Source organism: Chelmon rostratus, chromosome 3, assembly GCF_017976325.1.
Source record: "Chelmon rostratus isolate fCheRos1 chromosome 3, fCheRos1.pri, whole genome shotgun sequence".
Taxonomy (NCBI): domain Eukaryota; kingdom Metazoa; phylum Chordata; class Actinopteri; order Chaetodontiformes; family Chaetodontidae; genus Chelmon; species Chelmon rostratus.
The window spans coordinates 5,930,152-5,953,962 of NC_055660.1; the positions used below are offsets into that span (position 1 = coordinate 5,930,152).

General features: G+C 42.8%; 1 protein-coding gene across 3 annotated transcripts; it reads left to right on the forward strand.

The window, feature by feature from the left end:
* The first annotated feature begins 395 nt into the window (after positions 1-395).
* trim2a (tripartite motif containing 2a) lies at positions 396-23,229 on the forward strand. Of its 3 annotated transcripts, none has more exons than XM_041965665.1 (12): positions 396-527; positions 10,948-11,126; positions 13,094-13,331; positions 13,801-13,952; positions 14,731-14,911; positions 17,157-17,880; positions 18,852-18,955; positions 19,122-19,289; positions 19,919-20,087; positions 20,793-20,863; positions 21,107-21,247; positions 21,673-23,229. In XM_041965665.1, the coding sequence occupies exons 2-12, from the start codon at positions 10,993-10,995 to the stop codon at positions 21,823-21,825; spliced, it is 2,235 nt and encodes a 744-aa protein (XP_041821599.1). In that variant the 5' UTR covers positions 396-527; positions 10,948-10,992; the 3' UTR covers positions 21,826-23,229. The 3 variants fall into 3 exon arrangements, with proteins under 3 accessions (XP_041821599.1, XP_041821607.1, XP_041821616.1); XM_041965673.1 differs by lacking the exon at positions 396-527 and adding an exon at positions 4,768-4,894; XM_041965682.1 differs by lacking the exon at positions 396-527 and adding an exon at positions 8,007-8,089.
* Positions 23,230-23,811: the final 582 nt, after the last annotated feature.

The following is a 23,811-nucleotide window of genomic DNA, read 5'->3' on the forward strand; positions in this document are numbered from 1 at the left end:
TGGAAACAGAGATAGAAATTGTGCACATGGAGTCAGCATTAAACTTGACTCCATTTTTATTTTACAAAGACAGACAAACAGGATAAAGCGTGTAATAGAAAGACGAGTCAGTGCTTGAAATAATGAAATAATTTGACTCCTGTTGGATGTTGGGGTTCTTTCTGTCAGAGGCCCGTCCTCTGTCACTCCTTATCTGCTTCTCTAGTCATGCCTCTGGGACTCTTGCCCTCACCGGGGGTTAAAGAGCAGCACAAGCTTTAAGCCCAACCTCCCGCAGCCTCACTAACCCCCTCCGATTGGTCGGTGCTTTCCCTCTACACCACCGGCGGGCCCTCCCCCCTCCGCCTCGCTCTCCCTGTCAGTCTGTTTGGATTATTGTAACAGCTCAGGCTTCCCACATGCGCACCCCTCTCTGCCCACTGCACAGACTACAGTATATCAGAGATGAGACGGATTAGGTGACAGACAGCAGCGTTTGTTTTCACCCCAGAGAAGAGGGAGGCGAGGGGAGCAGCCATGGAGTTGAAGTAAGTGGGATGTTTGGGATTTAAAGATGGAGAGGAGGATTGGAAAGAGTGAGTAACAGCTGGAAAAATGACATGAGCAGAGGAAAAAGGAAAGCTTTGTGATTAAAAAGGGAATCTGTAGCAGTGTTGTTTTGGGAAAGTCCTTAAGCAGGGTACAGTGCTACTGTAATGATTATTACCCTGCGAGTCTTGTGAGCTAATACTCGAAATACAGGTTCCAGCTTCAGTTCAAAAGCTCTCAGGTGTTCACATAGAGAAATGCATTTTGTTTCCGCTCAGCTGAAGTGGCTTTTCTGTGCAGGTGAATCTTTACTGTATGCTGGCAAGAAAATATTTGCTTGACTCTCATTTCCTTTTCCTGTTTATCATGTTCAGGGGCCTCGGCTCAGCTGCCTTGAAACCAAGCAGGTGCACTGTACATGTCCCTATTCTGTGTGTTCAGAGAAAGTCTGTTTTCTATTTCCCAAAGTCTGTCTCCAGTGTGGACAACATATGACCTCGTCTGTCTCCGGAGCCTTGATTTGGTTAAAAAGCGCTTATTTGATTCATGACATATAATCAAAAGTATTTGTAAGTCTGTTATTTATCAGTGTGAGGAAGCTGCAGGATAAAATCAACAACAATGCAAAAGCAGACTGTGTCAGCTGCTGATGTGTGAGATATGAATTCTAGCAGCTTCGTTAAACTGTTTAATAATCACTGAATATTGTAACGCTGGTTACTCATTTACTGTTAAATAGTTACTGCAGTACAGCTATAGCTAAAACTGCTAACACTGCAGTCAATGTGCAAAATAGAAAAGTAAATGAAGTTAAGAACATTTCAAACTATGCATTTATTTCAACACATTTGGGGAAATACACAGATTTGTTTTCTGAGTTTGATGAGAAGTTTGATCACACTCACATGTCAGTCCGATATAAAGTTACAGCCAGGATTTGGTTAGTTTAGCTTAGCAGAACGACTGGAAACAGCTAGCCTGCTTTGTCAAACAGCTGTACCAAAATTTGCCAACGAGCACGTCTAAAGCTCACTAATTCGCTGGTTTTAAGTCATTTGTTCAAACTGTACATAAGTGGAAATGTAAAAACAACAATTTGCCATTTAGCGGTGGTCTGTGTGTTGGACTGTTTCTTTGCTCAGAGCAGTAACTTCCTGTATCCTCTGCTTGTTGCCTGGCAACTGCTACCAGCCAATTTCCTGGCACGTAAATTACTATAAAATGACAAGATGTTTTTGTATGGAACAAACAACAAGATGTAATGTGTTTTGTTTTTAGTAAATTGGTAGGCACATTATGTTACCTTCAGTCAGAGGCTGGCTAACTGTTCCCTCTGTTTCCAGTCTTTGTGCTAAGCTAAGCAGATGCTGTCTGCAGCCTTATATTTAACAGATATTATATATATCTTGTCTATTTATCCCTTGAAAGTAGGTAAGGGTTTATCCAAAAAGGCAATATTTCATCATTTTTAAAAAACTTTAAATTGATTGCATGCATGTCGTCGCCTTTCTCGACTAGTATGACTGTGATAAATGCCATGCAGGAGGAATACAAGCGTTTTCTATTCGTGCATCTTGTCTGGACATTGAGCCACAATGTTTTCGCTTCATTGAATTCTGGTTGACAGATGTGCAGGGTGGACAGTTTCCAATAGCTCTATGTTCGCACATCTGTAGGCCTCAAATAGAGGTCGGTAGTTAACATGCAGGCACTAGCACACTCAGACAGAGCATTGTCTTATCTTGTGTCACCAGAATGCACAGTTGGACAGATATGTAGCCCGGTGACACATTGACATGGGGTTTCCTCATTCGCTCAGAGTACAGCCCTTTTCTCTCAAACATACATTTGACCCCAAAAACCTTTAAGACTGGTAGTGAAGTCAGTTTCTCAACAGGAATATTACGCAACTGTCAGAAGAAATCAATAGTTTTATCAATTAATAATTGCAAAAATGTCTCAAAACTGCCTAAAGAAATCTCTCAAAATAATGCTTATAAAATTTATTTTGAGGTTTAAAACCTCCATTGACCGCTTCCATCAGATTGCTGCTGCTCGTTGTCAGAGAGGAAGAGTGGATGTGGAGTCGACTGAACTTGGATGTTGCGTCTGAAGGCCCCCCTCTTGCTGTAATCTCTCATCATCCCGTCCCCAGTGGATGCTTTAGATTAGCATGAGAGCGCTCTTATAATTCAGGGGTGGGGCTTACGTCACCCTTTCCAGCACTGGAGGCATGTGAAGCCCCTGTTTTCTCTGAAATTGAAAATGGGAAATAAAAGAAAATAAAGGTGTGGTTTAATTATTTTATGGTAACTTCCTGGCGCTGCTGCTAAATAATTACAGCATCTGGAGAACGATAGTCTCAGAATTTAAGTGTTTTATTGTGAGACTGTTGCAGCATTGATGAAATGGTGCGATTAGCAGGGTCACGATGGACATAAAACATATGGTCAGACCATCTGGCTTTCGGTGTTGAGAGAATTAAGTCAATAAAGGCTGCAAACAAACTGCAACTGTCAACTCACACATAAGAATCAATTATAGTGATGATAGTGTGTTTATAGTCCTCAGACTCAAAGCAGTCAGTGTAGTATTTATGTTGTCCTTTCCTGATTATGGTGATTTCAGGTGTAATGAACATTTGAGAGTTGTTACCTGACTGTGTTCTTAGTCTTATGTTGTGTCCCCAGACTGGATGAGCAGCAGATAAACAACCAGGAAGTGACACAGTACAGCATTTTTCTCTGAGGCATGTAAAATCAGACAGTTTGATGTCTCTCTGCACCAAGTATGGAGCTACAGCAAGGATGGAGTTAGCCTAGCTTAGCATAAAGACTGGAAGTGGGTGGAAGCAGCAGACAACTTCCCCTAAAACCAATATTCATGCTAGCTTCCCATTAGCCTCAGCTGTGCCAACAGCTGACGGCGGTGCTTTGGCTCTGTTTGCATACAGATTAAACAAATGCGATGTTAACAGGTGAGCTTTAAAGGCGTTAGTAAGCTTACATTTGAACCACAGACTGCATATTAGTAGACAGAGCTGCTGGGTCTGAAAAGTGAAGCGCCTTAAATCTGCATTCTTTGTAATGGTTGGTTTACACTCGATTTGAGCCGGACTAGCTGTCTCCCTTTGCTTCCAGTCTTTCTGCTATGCTAGGCTAATTGCTTCCAAGATCTCGCTTTGCACCTCATGCACAGACATGACAGCAATACAATTTTCTCATCAAACTTATCATATTCCTTTATTCCTTTATCAGTCTTTGCCACTACTATGTTGTAGTAGGATAGCTTGCAGCTAACATGACAAGCTGCGAGTCTTAAGAAAGTTTACAGTCATTATAAACACTTGTGCAAATGAGAACAAATATTATTTATATTATTATTTATGTTTTATATGTAACATTATTTATAAAAGTGCAAAACAATTAAAAAACAATCAGGAGATAATAAAATGTGACAATGTAGTATAAAGGTGCGCTGCATGCCTCTCCTCTTGGCTGACACTAACGTGGTGGCATAACAGTGAACCTGCATGTGACTCTTGGACTTAGACCTGACAAATGAATCAGTCTTACATCATCTAACATTATAAAACGTTCAGGCGGAGTGAGACAAATCAGCTGGTCTCCATCAGTGCCGCCCGACAGAAACACCTACAGATCCACCTGTTTGTCTCCACCCTGGCTGTTTACCTTTTGAAAGCGGTCATTCAGACTGGGCAGTGTCATTATTGTGCAGAGTGACCTGGCAATTTTGTGTGTTTAGAAACAGGGAGATGGTAAAAACAGCTGAGGTCAGTGCTCTGGAAAGAGCTGTGGGACGGACACCAGAGGGAGACCCAGAGTAACATACAAGCCACTGCAGCCACAATGTCAACCAAAACCTAAAATATATCGAAACGAGCTGTTTGAAAACGGCTTCCTCTTCGTACTGGTGAGTGGAAAATGAGCTGGTTTTAAATTACAGCTTGCCCTCGGTCCTCCAGACACGGCTAAAGTTTAGCATTGCTTAAGATTGTGTTTTCTTCTATGAGGATTGGTTGAGAGCGCAGTAGATGTTGTTATTTGCATGTGGGTGTGAACAGTGAAGCAACAAAAACAGGTTAAGTGGCGTTTTTACTTCTCAGTATTTGAATGTGTGTGTTACGTGTTTGTGCCCCGGAGCTACGAGCGTCTCGGCCCTGCTGGCTTCTTTGAAGGGGAATTAAAGCCTCGGCGATGTCAGTCTGCGAGTTTGTTGGTCCACAACTTAAGTCCTGCCTGAAATATCTCAGTTTTTTACAAACATTCATGGTCCTCAGAGGATGACTCGTAATGAATTTGATGATCCCCTGACTTTTCTTCTAGCGCCACCAGGAGGTTGACATGTGAGTTTGAGTGAAACGTCTCCTATCGGATTGATAGGGTTAGGGTTTGGAACGGAAATGGACATTCATGTCTCCGTCAGAATAATGGTTTATGATCGGCTACCTAGGAAACTAATGACCTTCCCATTAGATATTTAGCAAGTGTTAGCCTGCTAGCATGCTAGGTGGTGAACATGTTGCAATGTTGGGATTTTATGGCATTAGCATTTAGCTCAAAGCACCATTTTGCCTCAGTGCAGCCTTACAGAGGCGTTAGCATGACTGAAGACTCTTAGTCTTGTTTGAGTATATTTATATATAAAGAGGAGAGTTTGCCTGGCAGACAAAAAAATCAGTACTTTATTTCTTAACTGAAATCAAAACTGAAAATAAAAGTTTTTTCTGCTGTGATTACAAAGTCCATTTAAAAGTCTTTCCAGTGGCGAGGTTGACTCTTTAGTTTACATCCAGACTGTAGCCTGTGATGCAATCTGGAGTGAGGAAGTGCAGTGATGAAGAGATGTGTTGCTGGTTATAGCAGCTGTGAGGATGTGAGTGTATTAAACAAAGGTTGCACATCCATATTGAAGACAGCCTCTATATATTTTGGCCAAAACCAACAATATATATGTTAATCTGCATGTTAATGCTCCACACAGAGCTGACTATCCAGCCCTGATGTTTTCATCTGTCCTGCAGAGCTGCATTAGCTTCTCTTGTTCTGTGTCCCACTCGCCGACTGACTCAGAGCTCACTGACTTTGGCAGAGGCTCAGATGAGATCACTGGAACAGGCTCGGAGCTGCCAGGCATAATGAAACCAGCTCTTGTTATTGGAACGGAAAGGTAGAAAAGCTACAAAAGAAATGAAGAACTCCCCGTGTGGTATTTTGTTAGTCGCTGTTAGATGGAGAGCAGAAATTTCTCTGCATATGAAAAGATAAGATCATTCAAATGGAGCAGTAGTCTTGGGTAATATGGCTTTCCTCTAGTAGATCAATTTTAATTTGGAGCAGATTGATCTTGAACTCAAATGTCATCATCTTATTTGAAGACATTTCCAAGAAATAAAAGGGAAAATTTATTGATATTTTTTCTCCAACTATTGAAGTCATTCATGTCTTGAATAGACTCCCATTCTTCCCATCAAGTTCTTACATGATATGTGTGATCATGCAAACAAGATGCTTGATAATAGCTGATAATTTTGTTGAACATTATCAGCCCGGCATTGAGTTCATGTTGACTGGTTTCTTGTGGCAGTTGAGGGTTATTTTGTTTTGTTTTGAGCAATCAGTGGCAGGTTGCAGCAGTTAAAGCAGTCAACATTTCACATTTTCTATGAAATATCAGTTTTCAGAGTTATTATTTCTGTATGTACAAGAACAACAAAGCTCTGTCTATCTCAGCCATTTGTCGCTGTTTCATTAATGATGCTAAGTAGCTAACGAGCTATGCAGGACAATAACATCGCCATTCTTAATCCCGACCTTCTAAAATCTACTAAAATGGGCTGACTGTGTCTCCAACCAGTGGAAACAGCTGTGAATGAGTGCAGCACCAGCCCTGTTTCAAACACAGATCCCACTGAAGATGTGGGCGGCAGTTCAGCTGAAGACCTTTAACAGACAGGAGCGATTTTCACGTCTACTGAACGGCATAAACTGAGCCCTTCAAAGCATATTATATTGTTGACACACACAACTCTTCTTTCTCCCTCCACCACATGCATGCGTGCATACTGTGCATAATGTGCTGGCATGATGCAAAAACATGCAGCTTTAGCTTCATTCAGAAGGTCAGTGTTTTCTGCCTGTCACACACACACAGCAGTGCAGTGCAGCGACTGAGACCCCAGCCTCTGAAATCACATGAGCCCTCATCTTTTCTTAAAAAAGGAGACAGGTTTCACCACAGGGTTGTGTCAGCAGATTATGCAGGAATGACAACAGATTATGTCATGCATCACAGGGATTGTGAACTGCGTGTGTGTGTGTGAAGGAATGTGTGCATGCACATACAAGAGTGTCTGATTTTGGCGGTCATGCTCTCATGCACGCTTTCATCACCATATACTTGATAATCATGATTCTCTTTCATCTTTTGCCTCTTACTTTCTCTCTCTTACCCTTTTCTCGCTCTGTCTCTGCATGTACAGTGAGTCAGCAGCATGCACACACCCACCCACATGCACACACGAGCACACACACTTGCACGCACACACTCGCATGCATTCAGAAAGCTCCCTTTGGCTTTAACTCTATTGGCTGTGGAGGGGACCCATAACTGCTGTCCCTTTTTTTTCCTCCATTTGTTAGATCACAAGGCGTCAGCCAGTAGTCGCTCACATACTCCTGATGCTGCACACGCTCGCTGCACTGCAGTGAGCCAGCATTTACTTCACAGAGAGAGAGAGAGAGTGAGATGAATGGGTGAGACAGACTGAGCCAAGAATGCAAGTGACGGGAGGAAGAGGAAGTGTCGAGGCAGAGTAAAGGATAGAGGGATGGGGAGAGATAAAGAGGTGAAAACTGAGCTTCATTCTGGCTAAAACGCCCCTCCTCAACTTGGTTCACGTGCGTGCGTGTGTGTGTGTGTGTGTGTGCATCCAGAAACACACGGAGGAGCTATCTGGCTCGCGCACATCCTGTCGTCTCCTGTTTGGCTCGCGGCTGCTACCTGGAGCTAAGCATCGTTGCATGTGAGAGCTGGCATGACGCGAGGGCAGGCTTAGTGTGCACAAATTCTGCCTGTTTCGCTCACATGGAGCCAGTGTTTCGGTCTGTGTGCCGGAGTGGATGACGCCTGTTGATCGGCCCGTAGATGCATCACTGTAAGTGCTCCTGTGATAATGTTGTGAGAGACACACTGAGCCTTTTGGAATAGCTGGTGTTGTTGTTTCAAGCTCATGTTTTTGCATGATTAGAAGTGTTCTCTCTTGGAGTCACAGCATGTGGAGAAGATGCTAAAATATTCCCCCTTTCCATGTGCACCCTGCGCTGCGTATTAGATGATGGGAATTATTCCGCTTAGCTGATGCGGATCTGATTATGTAAGAGGGGAGCGTTTGTGGGGCTGCTGCGACCTTGTGCACCGTCAGCACGGGGCTGCTTCTGGTGTCCTGTTGTGGCTGTCTGCAGGATTTAGGAATTTCAGCTTTACAATCGGTGCCATATTTGATGCTCTGTTTATCTGCTTAATCTGGTCCGTGGGGCTGGTAAGTTATTAACATCAGCAGCCTCAGACCTGATCCTTTCTGTTTGTGCATGTGTGTGCTGGAGTAGAGTGTTCAGATCCTTGCATCAAACCTTGCAGATGCAATAGATTTCTTTCCTTTTTACGTGTATGAATGAAGACTGAAGCCTCTAAAGCTGCTTTCAGCTTTTGGAAAGGTCAAGTGTTAGATTGTGAACAGCTTGTTGGAGTCAGTAACTTGCTTTGTAAAGCTGATCTGAACTATTTAACCGCTGACAGCAAACACACCAGCGATGTAAATTTTGGTAATAACCCATTGACAGCATGGCCGCTTCACTATGACAGTCATTTTATCCACCGCTCTCCGTTTTCAGGCTTAACAAATCACCACATTGCAGTTGCAGGATCTGCTTCCAGAGAAAAGAAAGAGAGGAGCAGGATTGTATGACACAGAGAGAGAAAGATTAGGAGAAAATGGAAGAGAGAAGAGGAGAAAGAGAGCATGCACCGTGGAAAGAAGTCCAGTCCCTGAGGGTTTCCTCTCAGCAGCAGAGGTGGCCTGTTTCTGTGCCTGTCTTGAATGAGAAGAGACAATAAAAGCACTGACACACTTTCTGTGTCTAAGTTAGCTGCCAGACAGCGTTACAGAAAGGCCGGCCATTAAACTGAAGGATGCGGTAAAAGGATGATTCGCATAAAACCGGAAAACACGTTTGACTTCACAATTAAGAAGAATCAGGATGAAAATGGTGATGTAGTATGAAAGTGTTTATTTTTATAGGTCTCTCAGTTATGAGTGCTGAACATGAGAGTTCTGTGCTTTCACTCTCTAATCAAATATTTATCACTCAAAGTGCTTTTTACGACAAGCAGCCAGCCAGCAGCTCGGATTCAAGCTTCGCTCTGACTGTCTGCTGCTGCTGCGGCGGTTCTCAACATGGGGGTCGAGAGCCTCCGAGAGGTCGCAGGATAAATTCTGCTGTGCTTATTTTCTCAGACTTTTGCTAACCCAATATCAATACTGATACCTCAACCGATTGCTGACACTGAGTACTGATCCAATGCCAGTGCTCTCTTTTTCCCAAGTTCAAATCTGTAGACCTCACTGAGATACATGTTGTGTGTGAGTTCTTCTCTGCTGCAGCAGTTGGTCATGGCTGAATTCATGTATGTGACAGCTGAAGCTCTGTATTTTCACATCTGGCAGATCAACTTGATAAGGTGGCACTGGATAAAAACTATTCAAATCAAACAAACTGAGAAGGTAGCACCAGCTTTTGCTCAAGGCCCGGATAAACCTGTCAGGTGTCCTCAGGGCACAAATGTGCAAATTTATAAAAAATGTGCATATACATGCGTTATAAAAAACAAACTGACACATGGCTGCAGGGTTTAACAGTTGCCTGCTTTGCCTGGTTGGTGATCCAGCAGCCTGTGGCATGCATGACTGCTGCATTCAGGTGCACCTCAGATGGTTCTGCTTCGTGAGTTTGGAAGTCGTCCTGACTTCAGTGTGTTCATGAGCTTTTTAATCGGGATGTGGAAACAACATGGACGCTACATAGAAGATGTGTAATAACTTTTCTAACTAATCTCGGTCACTCTACATGGACAGCAGCTAACAGTCACAACCTGACACCATATTACAAGTTACATGTCAGCAAAAAACTTTTATTTTTTCTTAGTTTCTTAGCATCAACCAAACATTTACTTTTGTCCGCCATGTTTCTGCATGTATGACATCAAAGTTGGCAGTTCGTGTACTAAAATTCCTGCCGACTTTCTGAGTAGTGGTTTTGACTTGAAGGGGCGCTTATGTGAATTTTTTTTCCAGGGTAAGTCCTACAGAAACTGGATATGAAATTAATGAATGTAAAGTACTCACTGAGCACATAAGCAAAAAGGATTTCTAGCCTCTGCGTTGTGCTGCCTGCTGCATCAATGTTTCTCCTGCCTGCTCCGCCCATGCATTTCCACTCGGCCAATGACGCCACACACATAAAAATCATTTTGTTTTGGCTCTGGGGAAAATTTCACAAATATGAACTTCACTGGATTAAAAAATCACAATCAAAAGAGTAATAGCTGACCTTCTTTACAGTAGGAGGGGTCCTGTTAACAGTTTTATAGACGTCTCTTCTGTAATAGTGGTCTATGGGGAAACTGCTTTATGTGTAGCAGGGCATTTTTTCATTGCAGTACCATGAGTGACCACAGGGACAATCGACTGAGTCGGATGGCACTCTTAATGCATCCATAGACCTCACTCTTGTGGTCTTGAGTGTTTATGTCTAGATAGAGTAGAACTCAATCTGTTAAGATCTGCAGAACAGCCTCTAAAAAGACTATGAGGTGAGATTATTTCATCAGCTGCCGTCTCCAAAAGTCCAGGATGGAATTTTCAGTCTCAGTATTTTTGTGGAAAACTACAGATGTTTTGTTTTGAACCTCACAACCTCAGTTTGACCTCTCAGCCTCTCCACAACCTCTCAGACGTTGCATCTGTTCCCAGGCTGCCAGGTCCACTGACGGAAAAATCAATTACATGTAAATGAGTTTATTCCGCACTGACCAAAAGGGAAGACACCTAACAGCTGGTGTTGTCTTGATCACCTGCTGATTGAGTGGATGTTTTCAGTCTCTGTTTCTAATCTTAATACTTCTGTTTAAAGGTTTGACTTGAAGCCTGCAGCCACAGGCGCTGATTGCTGCGTCTGTTTTTGTTGTTGGCGTTTCCTCTCTCAGCGAGGGGATGGAAGGAAGACGGCATTCTGCTTCAAACTTTGATCTTTACAGCCCGCAGCTTTCAACTCACCACCAAGGGACATCACTGTGTGTTTGATCGTGCGACATGGTGTCTTTTTCTGTTCCGCTCTGCAGGGTGCAGGGTAAGAGGAAGAGGGACTCCTATGTCAGAGTTTTAGGATGGCCAGTGAAGGCTCCACTATTCCCAGCCCCGTGGTCCGCCAGATTGACAAGCAGTTCTTGATCTGCAGCATATGTCTGGACCGCTACGAAAACCCCAAAGTACTGCCCTGCCTGCACACCTTCTGTGAGAGGTGAGTGGAGTTACCACGATGTTCTGATGCATCATTTAATCCTGTAAATACACCGGACCGGTGTGTGTGTGTGCGTGAGTCGTATATACGTATATATATATATATATATATATATATATATATGTGCAAATGGAGAGTGGAAAAAGCTCATTCGAATATAGGATTTGTTTTCTGTGAGAAAGGCACCAAGTGGGAGATGCAGTAATAAAACTTTCTGTATTTGTAACCAGCACTGTGTTGTTTTTTGTGTATCGGTGCCATCCTCTCTGAGAACAAGCCTTTGTTTCTGACACAAAAGAGAAACTGTGGACTGTGCCTGCCCGTCCCTTCCTCTGCTCGCTTCTGGAGAGTCATTAAGACAACGTAGCTGTTTTCTCTTTTGATATATTCATTTCTCCCCTTCATGTGTGTGTGTGTGTGTGTGTGGTGGAAGAAAATGTGCTTGTAGTTGTAGGACATAGTAGAACACTTCACATTTTACTTTGGATATGATCAGATCCAATTTCTTGTGAAGCTATAGTCTGAATTTTAAAGCATTTTGCATCTTTTTTTTGTGTCCTGGGCTTTAATTTATCTGCCAAATCCAACAATAATTGATCATAATTTATGACTAACAGCTAAATGAATGTTTGAAGTGTAACACTGAATCCTCTGTGGTAGAAAGGCATTATAGCACTTATGTGTACACATGTTGAAAGCCTCCTTTACTGTAATGTATTTGTGACCACATCCAACATGATGGAGTCGGAGGAGCGACCGCACTCATCAGTGATGCAATGTTGCTCTTTATCAGAAACACATGTAGTCCAGTGCATTTCATTACAAGAGCCGAGCAATAGAGTCATAATTTTTTAGTTTAGTGTATATTTGCATAATACCCTCACAGTTCCTCACAGACACACCCTGAGACAGGAACCACCAGGTCACCACTAAACCCCCGAGCAGCCTGGTTATTGAGGCGTATATGGGTTTAACCTTTGCAAATTTACTGAAATGATCAAAACATATTTCATTTCTTAATAATATGACAAAGGTGAGGCCTTATCAGCTTCCTGTCCAAAATTGTAGATGTTGTAGATGCTGCTCGTGACCAGGAAGTTACACAATAACTTCAACCTCTATTAAGGGTTGGAATCGTCAGTTTGGTGGTGGTGTTGCACCAAGGTGAAAATTATCTCAAAAGCAGTGGTGCAAAGTAACTAAGTACATTTACTCAGGAACTGTATTTAAGTATATCTAGTTTATACTAGTCCACCGCATTTCAGAGGTAAATATTGTACTTTTTACTTCACTGCATTTATTTAATTGGTAGAGTATCTAATTACTTTCATTTTACATACAAAACATATGATCATCTTCTGAAATGTGATGCATCACTACAGATTGAAGGCTCCACAGACCCTCAAAGTTGCTGTCAGTTGTGTTGCTGATTAGACCTGCTCAGGTTGGAGGTTTACTGTGATTTACATGACAGCAAACACTGCTCGAAACAGTTTAATGAACACCTTCTCTGATGGTGTCGACAAAACTGAACGCTAGAAGCTTCACGGTGGCAGGATTTATGGGATTATGTCAGAGATATTGTATTTGATTGCACTCGGCTGTGCAGGTGTAGATAATAAAGTGGTGAGACAGTAACTCTGTCTGTTCTGCTGCTGTAAATCTCTGTAAATATTTCAACCACTAGATGGAATCAAAGGCAAGATTTTTAGCTGTCTTCATCCAGTTTATGGATCAAAGGACTGATTATAATCTCAAGAGACTTCCCAGTTAAAGAGAAATCTACTGTACTGACAGTAATAACTGCCTACATACTGCAGATCATCACTCTCTGTGTATAGTATAGTTGAGTGCATCATCTTTCCTTTGCTTTCTCAATGCAACACACACACACACACACACACCACCTACACATCTCTGCAGACTCTCTTTGATAAAGTACACCCCCTGCCCTCCTCCTCCTCCAGGTGCCTGCAGAACTACATCCCGGCCCACAGCCTCACACTGTCGTGCCCCGTGTGCCGCCAGACCTCGATCCTGCCGGAGAAGGGTGTGGCGGCGTTGCAGAATAACTTCTTCATCACCAACCTGATGGACGTGCTGCAGCGGGCGCCGGACAGCTGCAGCCAGGAGGCCGCCGCTCTCAACAACATCACCACTGTGGCTACGGGCCAGCTGCTCTCCTGCCCCAACCATGGAGGCAACGTAAGAGCTCTGTCTTTTCATTTGCTAATTAGCACAAGTACAAGCTGATGCTGATGGGAACGTCATTAGTTGTGCAGGTGTTTTAGTCATAAATTAAACATTTGACCAGAAGCTACATGAAAAGTTATCATGATTAATTAGAATGTGTCTTGTGGCGTATATAAGCTTGTGCACCAAATTTCATGCAAATCCAGGATGGATTGGATTGGTGTCAAAACATTTCACTCTGAACTAAAAATGTCAACCTGCTGGTGGCGCTAGAGGGAAAGTTATCAAACTCTGTGGTAACATTAATGTCTGTACTTCATGATTATCCATTCAATAGTTCTTAAGGTATTTCACTGAGGACTGAAGTGGTGAATCAATGCTGCTATTTGCCACAGTGGAAATGTGGCTGAAACATTTTGGACTAAACCTGAACCCCATATTTAAGTCTGACCTCTGGTTTTTCCTCTTCCTGGCCGCGTAGGTCATGGAGTTTTACTGTCCGCCTTGTGAGACGGCCATGTGTCAGGAGTGTACCAGTGGCGAACATGGAGAACATCCAACTGTGCCTCTAAAAGACGTAGTGGAACAACACAAGGCCTCATTACAGGACCAGCTCGACGCTGTCAAGAAGAGGTACAACAGCAGCATTATGTCACCTCATTATACTGCATTACAGACTTCATGCACATTACTCCAAAGTAGCAGCCGTGATGCCATGAATGAAACAAGCCTCCTTTATGGGCTGGATCTGTCATATGACTGGTGACTTACTATGTGCAGGGACATTTCCAGGCTTTTTTCATTGGGGTGGCTCAAGTGGGGCCCTGACTCAGGCAGGGATGGTGCAAAACCATGTTTCCATCACTTTTGGGGACATTACATTGACTTACATTCAATTCTTGGAGACGTACACAAACCATATTGTTATTATTATTATTATTATTATTAAAATGTAATGATTTACAGTATGGGGACTTGGGTCTCGTACCCATAGGGAAGGTGAGTCCCCATAATGTGAGTAAAACACATACACGCACACACACACACACACACAAAGGAGTAGCATTAATTTACCATTTCTCACATCTGCTTTAATTATTAACATTACAGCATCTTACAGTTTCTTATATTCCTGTGTTCAAGATAAACAGTCACAACAGAGTGGCACTAAATATAATATAAAGCTTCCACACTTTATTCTTTGAGTCCTAAAAAATAAACTGTACCTCCAAAAGTAGACTACAAACAAAAGAAAACACTCGTCACACAGGTAGTTCAAACTAAGGTCCGCCCCCCCACTGGCTGGGCAGACAGCCAATCATACTTCGGGATGAAGGCTAATCAGATTTGGGACATGCCCCTGGCCAAATGAAAACTCTCCTCACTCCTCCCGTCCCTCTGTTGCTCCCAGGTTGCCGGAGATCGACTCAGCCCTGCAGACGCTGTCAGAGATCCTGCAGCAGCTGACCAATCAAAAGAGCTCCATTGAGGACGACATCCACACCACCTTTGACGAGCTGCAGAAGACTCTGAATGTCCGCAAGAGCGTTTTACTTATGGAGCTGGAGGTCAACTACGGCCTCAAGCAGAAGGTGAAGTGGTCTGAGTTCTCTACTTTAGCTGACACGTGCAGAGTGTTGTGCTTTCTGGCTGTGGCCACGATAATAACTGTCGTTTGAGTTTTTTAATCAGTGCAAAGCATGAGTTTTTGGGAGATGAACACAAAAGGAAGTAATACAGAAAGAATTAATTAACATGAACACAACATTGACCTAATTACAGCCTATTTTTGGAAAGTGTTTAACCTATCAGAGGCTCCTCATCTGGCTTTTTGCTGATCTATGTGTCAGGGGCTCAGCTGGTCTGATAGGCGATTAACAGGCAGAAAGAGGGGAGGGGGGGGGCTGCAGAGCTGATGCACCACCCCGGTCCTGACAACCAATCACCCAGTCTGGTTAGGAGCCTGCTGCCTCCCCCTCAAGGAGCTCCATCACATGGCTTGTTAATGATTTACAATCCAGTGGCTGGTGCGCAGTAGAAACACTGGAGCCAAAGGGAACGTCAGATGGAGCTAGATGTAGCTAGATGGAGCCAGTGTACTGTTTGCACACTTGGATTGATTTGGGTGTGTCATGTGCAGCGAGGAAACACAGTGCGGCTTCGCTCTTCATGCTGCAAACGCTTCGGCCTCTTACTCTGCAGCCTGATCTCTGGTCTCACAGCACGTATGGACAGCGTCCTCACAGCCTCACAGGGTGAATTCGTATAAAGAGACAGAGAGCAGAAGGTGTTTGGATGAAACATCTGGCTCTAGTCTGAGATATTTGGCTCAATGGCCTCTCTTGTTGGAGAAGAAGAGGAGTGTGATGGCCAGATGGGGGTGAGTCTGTCTTGGTGCTTTCTTCAGGGTGCAGTGATGTCCAGTAAAGTGCATTAGCCGCAAATAACGTCTTCTTACTAACATTTGAAGTAAAGCATATAGAGAGATTTCATGATCTGTGACTTGTGTTAGCTTGTTATTCGCTAAAATGGTAACACTTTCTAATGTTACAACACACATGCATAAGTAAAGCATAACTAATGCATGACTATGCGGATTAATGTATGATGTATCATACATATCATACATATCATGATGATGTTCTTCACCGTATGTGAAGTTGCATGTGACCAAATCAAGTTACTCATCAAGTTACGTGGAAAAAGGGGTTTTAGACCCGTTTTTATCAAAGTGGTGGTCAGATGCAAACATCTGCTCGGACATAGCTGAAAGATGTGAAGTGTAGCACAGAAGAAGATAAAGCACTGAAACCAAAAACACCTCACAGCTGCCAGTTGATGAATCATGGTTAGAATGGACGTTTTTTTTCCTGATCTGAATTGGGGGTCTAAGGTTGGAGGCTGTCTTATACTGCACAGATATATATACATCAAACAGGACTTGACTTGAGAGACATATCAAAGCATAGCTATTTAATAAAGGAACATATGTTGCGTCAGGCACCTGATTCTGACTCAGCAGCATTACTAGAGACTGTTTGTGCTGACCGTTCGGTTATGACAGTAACTGTAATTTCACAGTGAGATCTCTGCAGGCCGCTGCGGGATGAGTCTTCATCTGTTTCCATGAACAGTCGCTGCAGCAAACCTGCAGCTGTGTGTGAGGACTGTCGTTGGTTCGCTTGTTAGGAATCGCAGCAACACAACCCCGATTTTAAAAAAAAGTTTGGCCGCTGTGTAAAACATAAATAAAACACAATGTGCTAACTTCCTAATCCTTTTTGACAGCTTCATCGATTTTTGTAAATATCTGCTTATTCATTGTTTCAAACAAGTTGGGACAGGAGCAACAAACTGGGAAAGTTGTGGGACGCTCCAGAAACACCTGTTTGGAACATTCCACAGGTAAACAGGTTGAGGAGATCTTGTTCCGCTAATGGTGACAAGTCATGGTTGATGCTTTATTTTTACACAGGCATTGATCTCTCATTGATCTCAGGCTTGCCCTGCTACACAACAGTGAAGCTGGTTGGGGTTTATTTATGGGCTTTAATGCTTAACAAATATCACATTTTGTTTTATTTATGTTTTACACAGCGTCCCAACTTGTATGGAACCAATGTTGTACAATTTTACCTCCTCTAGACTCTATAATTTATCTATTATATAATATGAAAAAGAAAAATCAGTCTTTGGTTGACCAGCTCACAGTTTGTAGATGTGTGAAAACAATGATCAGGGTATGCAAGAAGGGTTTCCAAGCCTGATAAGTTTGGGAACCAGTGGTCCAGCTACCCACAAAGTAACCCTGCTGCCCCCTGGTGTGTCTCTGTGAAGGTGCTCCAAGCCCAGCTGGATACGCTGCTGCAGGGCCAGGAGGGCATCAACAGCAGCTGCAACTTCACCGAGCAGGCGCTGAGCCACGGCACCGAGGCCGAGGTGCTGCTGGTGAAGAAGCAGATGAGCGAGCGTCTCATCGAGCTCGCCAGCCAGGAGCTTCCTCTGCAGCCCGGGGAGAACGACCAGCTGGACTTCCTCGTGGAGACGGACGGGCTGAAGAAGTCCATCCACAACCTGGGCACTATCGTGACGACTAACGCCGTGGCCTCCGAGACTGTGGCGACTGGTGAGGGGCTCCGGCATTGTGTGGTGGGCGTTCCCACCTCCATCACCATAACCACTAAAGACAAAGACAGAGAGCTGTGCAAGATGGGTAACGCAGTCATCACTGCAGAAATCTCCTCACCCGATGGCAGCAAAGGTGAAGGAGAGATACTGGACAACAAGAACGGCACGTACGAGTACCTGTTCACTGCTCCTAAGGAGGGGACTTTTAATTTATCGCTGCGTTTGTACGACCAGCACATCAAAGGAAGCCCCTTTAAGATAAAGGCCACCAAGTCTATAGACGTGTCGCCAACCTCAGACGGCATGAAGAAGAGGCTCAAGTCTCCAGGCAGCGGTCACATCAAGCAGAAGGCCATCAAGAGGCCGGCCAGTATGTACAGCACAGGGAGGAGGAAAGAGAACCCCATCGAGGACGACCTCATCTTCAGGATCGGTAAGAAAGCAGACGTTTTCCCAGCAGCACGACTCGACATCGAGCCGCGATGCTTTCCTGGTCCCGACCGAAATGTTGCCGCAGCACCTGAGATGTTGAGTCAGATTCCTTTGTTATATTGTTATAGTTAATCTTAACCTTTTTTAACTCTTATGCAGCTGCATGTGTTTAGACAATGTCGCTTCTTTCTCAAAGGGTTTCATAGAAAAGCTTTTTCTCACAGTTTTGGTATCAGCACCAGGTGTCGAACTGCCACTAGTATAGATACTTTTAGTCAATAGGCATCTTTAGCCTGTAGGCCAGCATCTCGTACATTTCTCAGATGCAATTAGTCTCAAAACGTCTACTTCGGTGCATAAAATCTTTTTAAACATGACCTCAGCATGTTCTTCTGGTAATTATGTCTTCATTATGCTTTTCATTCTTTTTCAGTACAACATAAAAAGCAGCAGTGACAGACAGGATGTCTCTCTCTTTGTCAGTTAAAGCATTGATCCCCAACCCGTGGGCCGCGCTAGTGGGCCGTGGGTCATTTGGTACTGGGCCGCACAGAAAGAAAAAATAATTTCCATTATTTTGTTTTTTCACATAATTTGAAAAACAGGTGGTGCCTGACAGTGCCAGTCTGCAGCCAGGTCCTCTTGACATGATTAAAAAGTGGATTTACGTTCATTATTATTGTTATTATTATTATTATTATTATTAAAGAGAAAATACCACAGTTTTTAATGCCGATCTTATCATTTTATTTTGTTTTTATCTGCTACACCTTTAGACTGGGCCGTGAAAATATTGTCAGACATTAAACTGGGCCATGGTACAGAAAAGGTTGGGGACCACTGATTTAAAGTGTTTTATGCAGCATTGTGCAAATAACTTGCTAAGACTACATTCAAATGTCAGATTGACAATTAGTCTAGTCACACCAGCGCTCTACTAATGTGTATACGGTTATATTTCATGTTTTCCAGGCACAAAAGGAAGAAACAAAGGGGAGTTCACTAATCTGCAGGGAGTGGCTGCCTCCTCTCTGGGGAAGGTGCTGATAGCAGACAGCAACAACCAGTGTGTCCAGGTAAAAATAACTTCCCAACAGCTGGAGCCCCATAACTCATCACTGTTCAGTTACCTTCAACACTGCTGCCTCTGCACTTTGCCATGTCCTTCAGGCCAAACACTGTGTATCTGTGGACATCTGCTGATTAGAACTACTAAAGTTCTTCGTGTGTTTTGTGCTGCAGGTCTTCTCGAACGACGGTCAGTTCAAAAGCCGCTTCGGTGTCCGGGGCAGGACCCCGGGTCAGCTGCAGCGGCCGACGGGTGTGGCCGTCCACCCCAACGGTGACATCATCATCGCGGACTATGACAACAAGTGGGTCAGCATCTTTTCGAGCGAGGGCAAGTTTAAGGTAAGCCGAGCTTTATCTTTACTCATACACAGGCTGTCTGTGGGACGAAGTCATGTAGTTTTCCCTGACAACAAGGCCAATGACAGCACTGTACTGAAACTAACCTTTATCGATTGTGAAGTAATTTAATTGTTACTGTTTCATGATTCAAACAGCGAAACAGGTGCACTAAAAGCCCCACACGGCTCATTTACAATTTTCACACCTCATTTGCACATTTCTGCAGAGTGGCAGATTTTCCACTTCCCTCTTCAGTCTATTTCTGTGGTGCTGAATTCTGAAAGAAAGCACACATTTTAAAGTGAAAATCACTTGTTTTAGCCTTTGGATAGGCCTTAGCTCAAACACTGTCACACAACTATTTGTTCTGTATTTGTGTGCGCATGTGTGTGTGTATTCATGAAATTTAAGTCACATAGAAGACAAGCTAGAACATTTTATAGGGACTCTGTATACATTTAATGTATTCATGTAATATTATGCAGTACCATTTGCTCTTCTAAAACTGTTTTAAATATATTCAAGCATATATATTATGTTATATGTTTTGTCATATTATGAATGTATTATATAGTGAATATAATATTATATGAGTATAATATTCATAACTATGTTGTGTTCTTCTCCAGAACAAGATTGGCTCAGGGAAGCTGATGGGCCCTAAAGGCGTGTCAGTGGACAGAAACGGCCACGTCATCGTGGTCGACAACAAGTCCTGCTGCGTCTTCATCTTTCAGCTCAACGGCAAGCTGGTCACCAAGTTCGGTAACCGTGGCAACGGTGACAGGCAGTTTGCAGGTACACTCAATGGTAATATGTGCACTCCCCCCTTTACAGCCTCTCTCCGACCAGCTCACATCTGCATGTGGAATGACGACGTATGACAGACCAGGAACCATAAAGATCCCATCATCCTTTGACTTCTGAGGTTTTTCAAAGTCATAGATAAGACAAACCCAGCAGACACTGAATTTTGTCGTATCGGTTTAAAGGCCAGTGTGTAGGGTGTACAAAGATCTATTGGCAGAAATAGAATATAATATTCATAATTATGTATGTCCATGGGGTCAGCCATGCTCATATTTCTACAGAAGCACAGAAAAAACCAAACGCCGACACCAGAGAGCGCCTTCCTCGTTTTTTTTGTGTTTTTAGCAGCCAGCATGGAGGAGGATGAGGCGAGGGGTGTTCAGTTAGCTGCAATCTGCCGTGTCACCACTAGATGCCACTAAATCCTGCACACTGGACCTTTTAAAGCACATATGACAAAATATACATTTCTTTTTTTTTCATGAATTAAATGGTCGTAAAACAGCATGAAGTAGGTACCACTTGTTATGCTATGAATATTTTAGTGCAAACTTTTTTATTTTCTTTCTCATTTAATGTACTCGTGTACTTATTAACTTGCATGTCCTCCTGCCACGAAGTTGTTCTCCAAGCTGAACTGCTTCTGTCTGAGCTCTTATCTGAGACCTTGTTGTCGTTTCTTTACTCATTAAGGCCCTCACTTTGCTGCTGTCAACAACAACAATGAAATCATCGTGACAGATTTCCACAACCACTCAGTCAAGGTAGGATGCAAAGTCTAGATCTCAATGAATGTCCACATTTGGCTTCATAATAGACTTCTGCCTTTTAGTAGTTTCTCCCCTCCAATTGTCTGATAATGTTTTTTTATTAACATTATCTTTAGTTGATTTATTGCTTTGTGTATTTTGTTTCCTGTCTTGGCATGCAATGGCAGATGTTTGGTTTTTTAAGTAATTTTAGATCATTGTCTTCATGCTTTTACCCCCTTGAAAACCAAAATGCAGGTGTTCAACACAGAAGGCGAATTCTTGCTGAAGTTCGGTTCTAACGGCGAGGGAAACGGCCAGTTCAACGCCCCCACAGGGGTGGCGGTGGATGTCAATGGAAACATCATAGTAGCAGACTGGGGCAACAGCAGGATACAGGTCAGTGCAAAGTGTCACCTTAACACATCTTAAGAAAATAGAAGCAGAAGGAGACTTTGCCTCCTGTTGCTTTCAGCTATTTGGATTTCAGTGTATTTCTTTATGGCTCATTTATACACCACCAGACCTAATGTCGTACAAATTTGTGAATATCACATCAGTCATATTTACAGTACCTGAGTTTCTCCTGCACAGGAAAGGCTGGTTACACGTTGGAGTCTAAACTTCTTCAGTTCACATAATTCTTTTCAATCAATTTGCTCATTTTTAAATGTCTTGTTTTCAAATGACCACTTCAGTCATTGTGAATCAACCTTACATTTGAAATCATATTCATCCTTTATAAAAACTAACTAGAGGTCCAAATCCTGTGTTTTCCAATAGAAACTAAGACTAACTTTTTAATTCATGCTTCTCTCTCTCAGGTGTTTGATGGCAGCGGCTCGTTCCTGTCCTACATCAACACATCAGCAGACCCGCTGTATGGCCCGCAGGGACTGGCGCTCACCTCTGACGGACACGTTGTGGTTGCGGATTCGGGCAACCACTGCTTCAAAATCTACCGCTACCTGCAGTAGTGGCTGTACAGTGTATAGATACTCTCACATGCACTCATCACTATGGAGCCGCTGGCAGATTTGCACTCATCTGCTCACCCGTTCATCCTTGAATCGTGCCGTCGTCGTGCCATCTGTTCTGACCGTTCTCCACATGTATGTCTGCGGCATCGCCTCTGACGACGAAGAAACAGCAGAGAGTTGTTTGTGCTCTGAATGAAGTGTGAGGATCCATGATATTCACAGACGACTGCTTCTGATTGGTTCGTTGAGGAGTCACTCATAACCTTGTTCACATTCCATCATAACTACGCTTATTTGAAAGATGAGTATTGTATATTAGACCTTTGATTTGTTGTGACATTCAGGAAAACTGGAAAATAATTCTATTGCACTTGTTCCTAAAAATAAAGGTTGGACACTGTGTGAAGTAAATAAGTACATTAGTCACCTGAAAAATAATGGGAATTCTATTTGTAGTTCCAGTAACTGCAGGTCTTAAGAGTCACATTTTGCCTGTTCCCTATAAAAGAACAATCTTCCACCTACTATAGGTAGCAGGGTATTTTAGAGCATGATTAAGCATCTCTGTGCATGCTGTTTTTACTAATTAACACCAGAAAAACTACTGTGCACTATATAGAAATCTATTTCAGGCAGACACTTAACTACATCACCAAAACAAACTTTAAAATCGAAGCACTATTTCATAAATACTTACTGCCTACATGTGAAAATGCCTAGTCGATGTTTAATGTCATCACTTTAAATTAACACGTGTTTATTAAAATATGCCGATAACTTCTGCTTAATTGGTTTAACAAAAACACGCAGTGTGTTTGTGTGTGCAAGACAAGTGTGAGAGTGTTGTGATCAGTTAAGGTACCAGACAAAAGGTACTTGATATGTTGAATTACGATCTGCTGTGCGTGTACGCGTGTGTGTTTGGGTGTGTGGTGTATGAAGCCTCTTCGTCATTTCGACTTGCGATCTACTGTGATTATGTGCAAACATCTTAAAATTTGCTGCAGGGTTTGAGAAAACAGCTAAAAAAGATGGGGTGGGTGGGGTGTGTAAGTCCTCACCGAGCTGAGCTGCAGAACTGTGATCACCTTCACTCCTTCCCATGTGCTCTTAATGTCCTACAAAAAATCTTTAGAACTACTAACAAGTTGTATTTTAGTAAAACAATTTGTCGGTCCTCCAAAAAAGATGCAAAGCGTAGTTCAACAGCGGAGGTGTATGTTGTAAAAATGCACTGTGCTCCTTATAGAAAGCCTTAGTCAAAATCTGTTTGTCTTCAAGCACACAGTTTTCATCACTTGTATCCTGAATTTGGTCATCCATTTTCTACACAATCCTGTTCAATTGTTTTCCATTGTCTTGTTTATATTTGTAATGCCAAATGGAATTAAAGTGCCCATAGGAAAGAATATGGTGTTTATATTTGATGTGTTATACATACTGTATATTTTTATTTTAGAGTCACCCAGTAACTCAACAGACCTACGGAATTTAACATGTTTGACAAAACAGTTGTACATCGTTTACTGATCCTCATTTGAAAAGTGCACTTTAATAGACAGCAGAGGGCGCCGGAAAATCACGAGTTGGAGTCAAACAAATTCGCTCCTCCCAGTAAGCTAATGCTGCCTTCCTTGCAGTCGGAAATAATCACGACTTCCGCGAACAAGACACGAATTGCACAAAACTGTGGCTAACATAGATACCTACGAGTGGCAAACATGGGTTTTTCGGCAATACGCTAGGTTCAACAATGTGGCATAACATGCGTGTAGAAGTGTTTTATTGATTAGCAGTACGTTAAAAGGAGGGGCCATGGTTTTACAATTAATTTATCAAATAACTCGTTCTTGTGTTGCAGCATATTTAACCAACATAGACTGAAGTTTATGAAATGAATGAGAATAATTTAATCATCATTAACCGTGTGTAGGTTTTAAGACTATGTTTAAAGATTCTCAGAATGTTACTTAGCACGGGACA

Coding starts and splice junctions, on each gene's coding strand:
- trim2a (XM_041965665.1), top strand. CDS start 10,993: ATGGCCAGTGAAGGCTCCACTATTCCCAGCCCCGTGGTCCGCCAGATT. Junction 19,290..19,918: donor CGAGCGAGGGCAAGTTTAAG/GTAAGCCGAGCT, acceptor GTTCTTCTCCAG/AACAAGATTGGCTCAGGGAA. Junction 20,864..21,106: donor TCCACAACCACTCAGTCAAG/GTAGGATGCAAA, acceptor ACCAAAATGCAG/GTGTTCAACACAGAAGGCGA.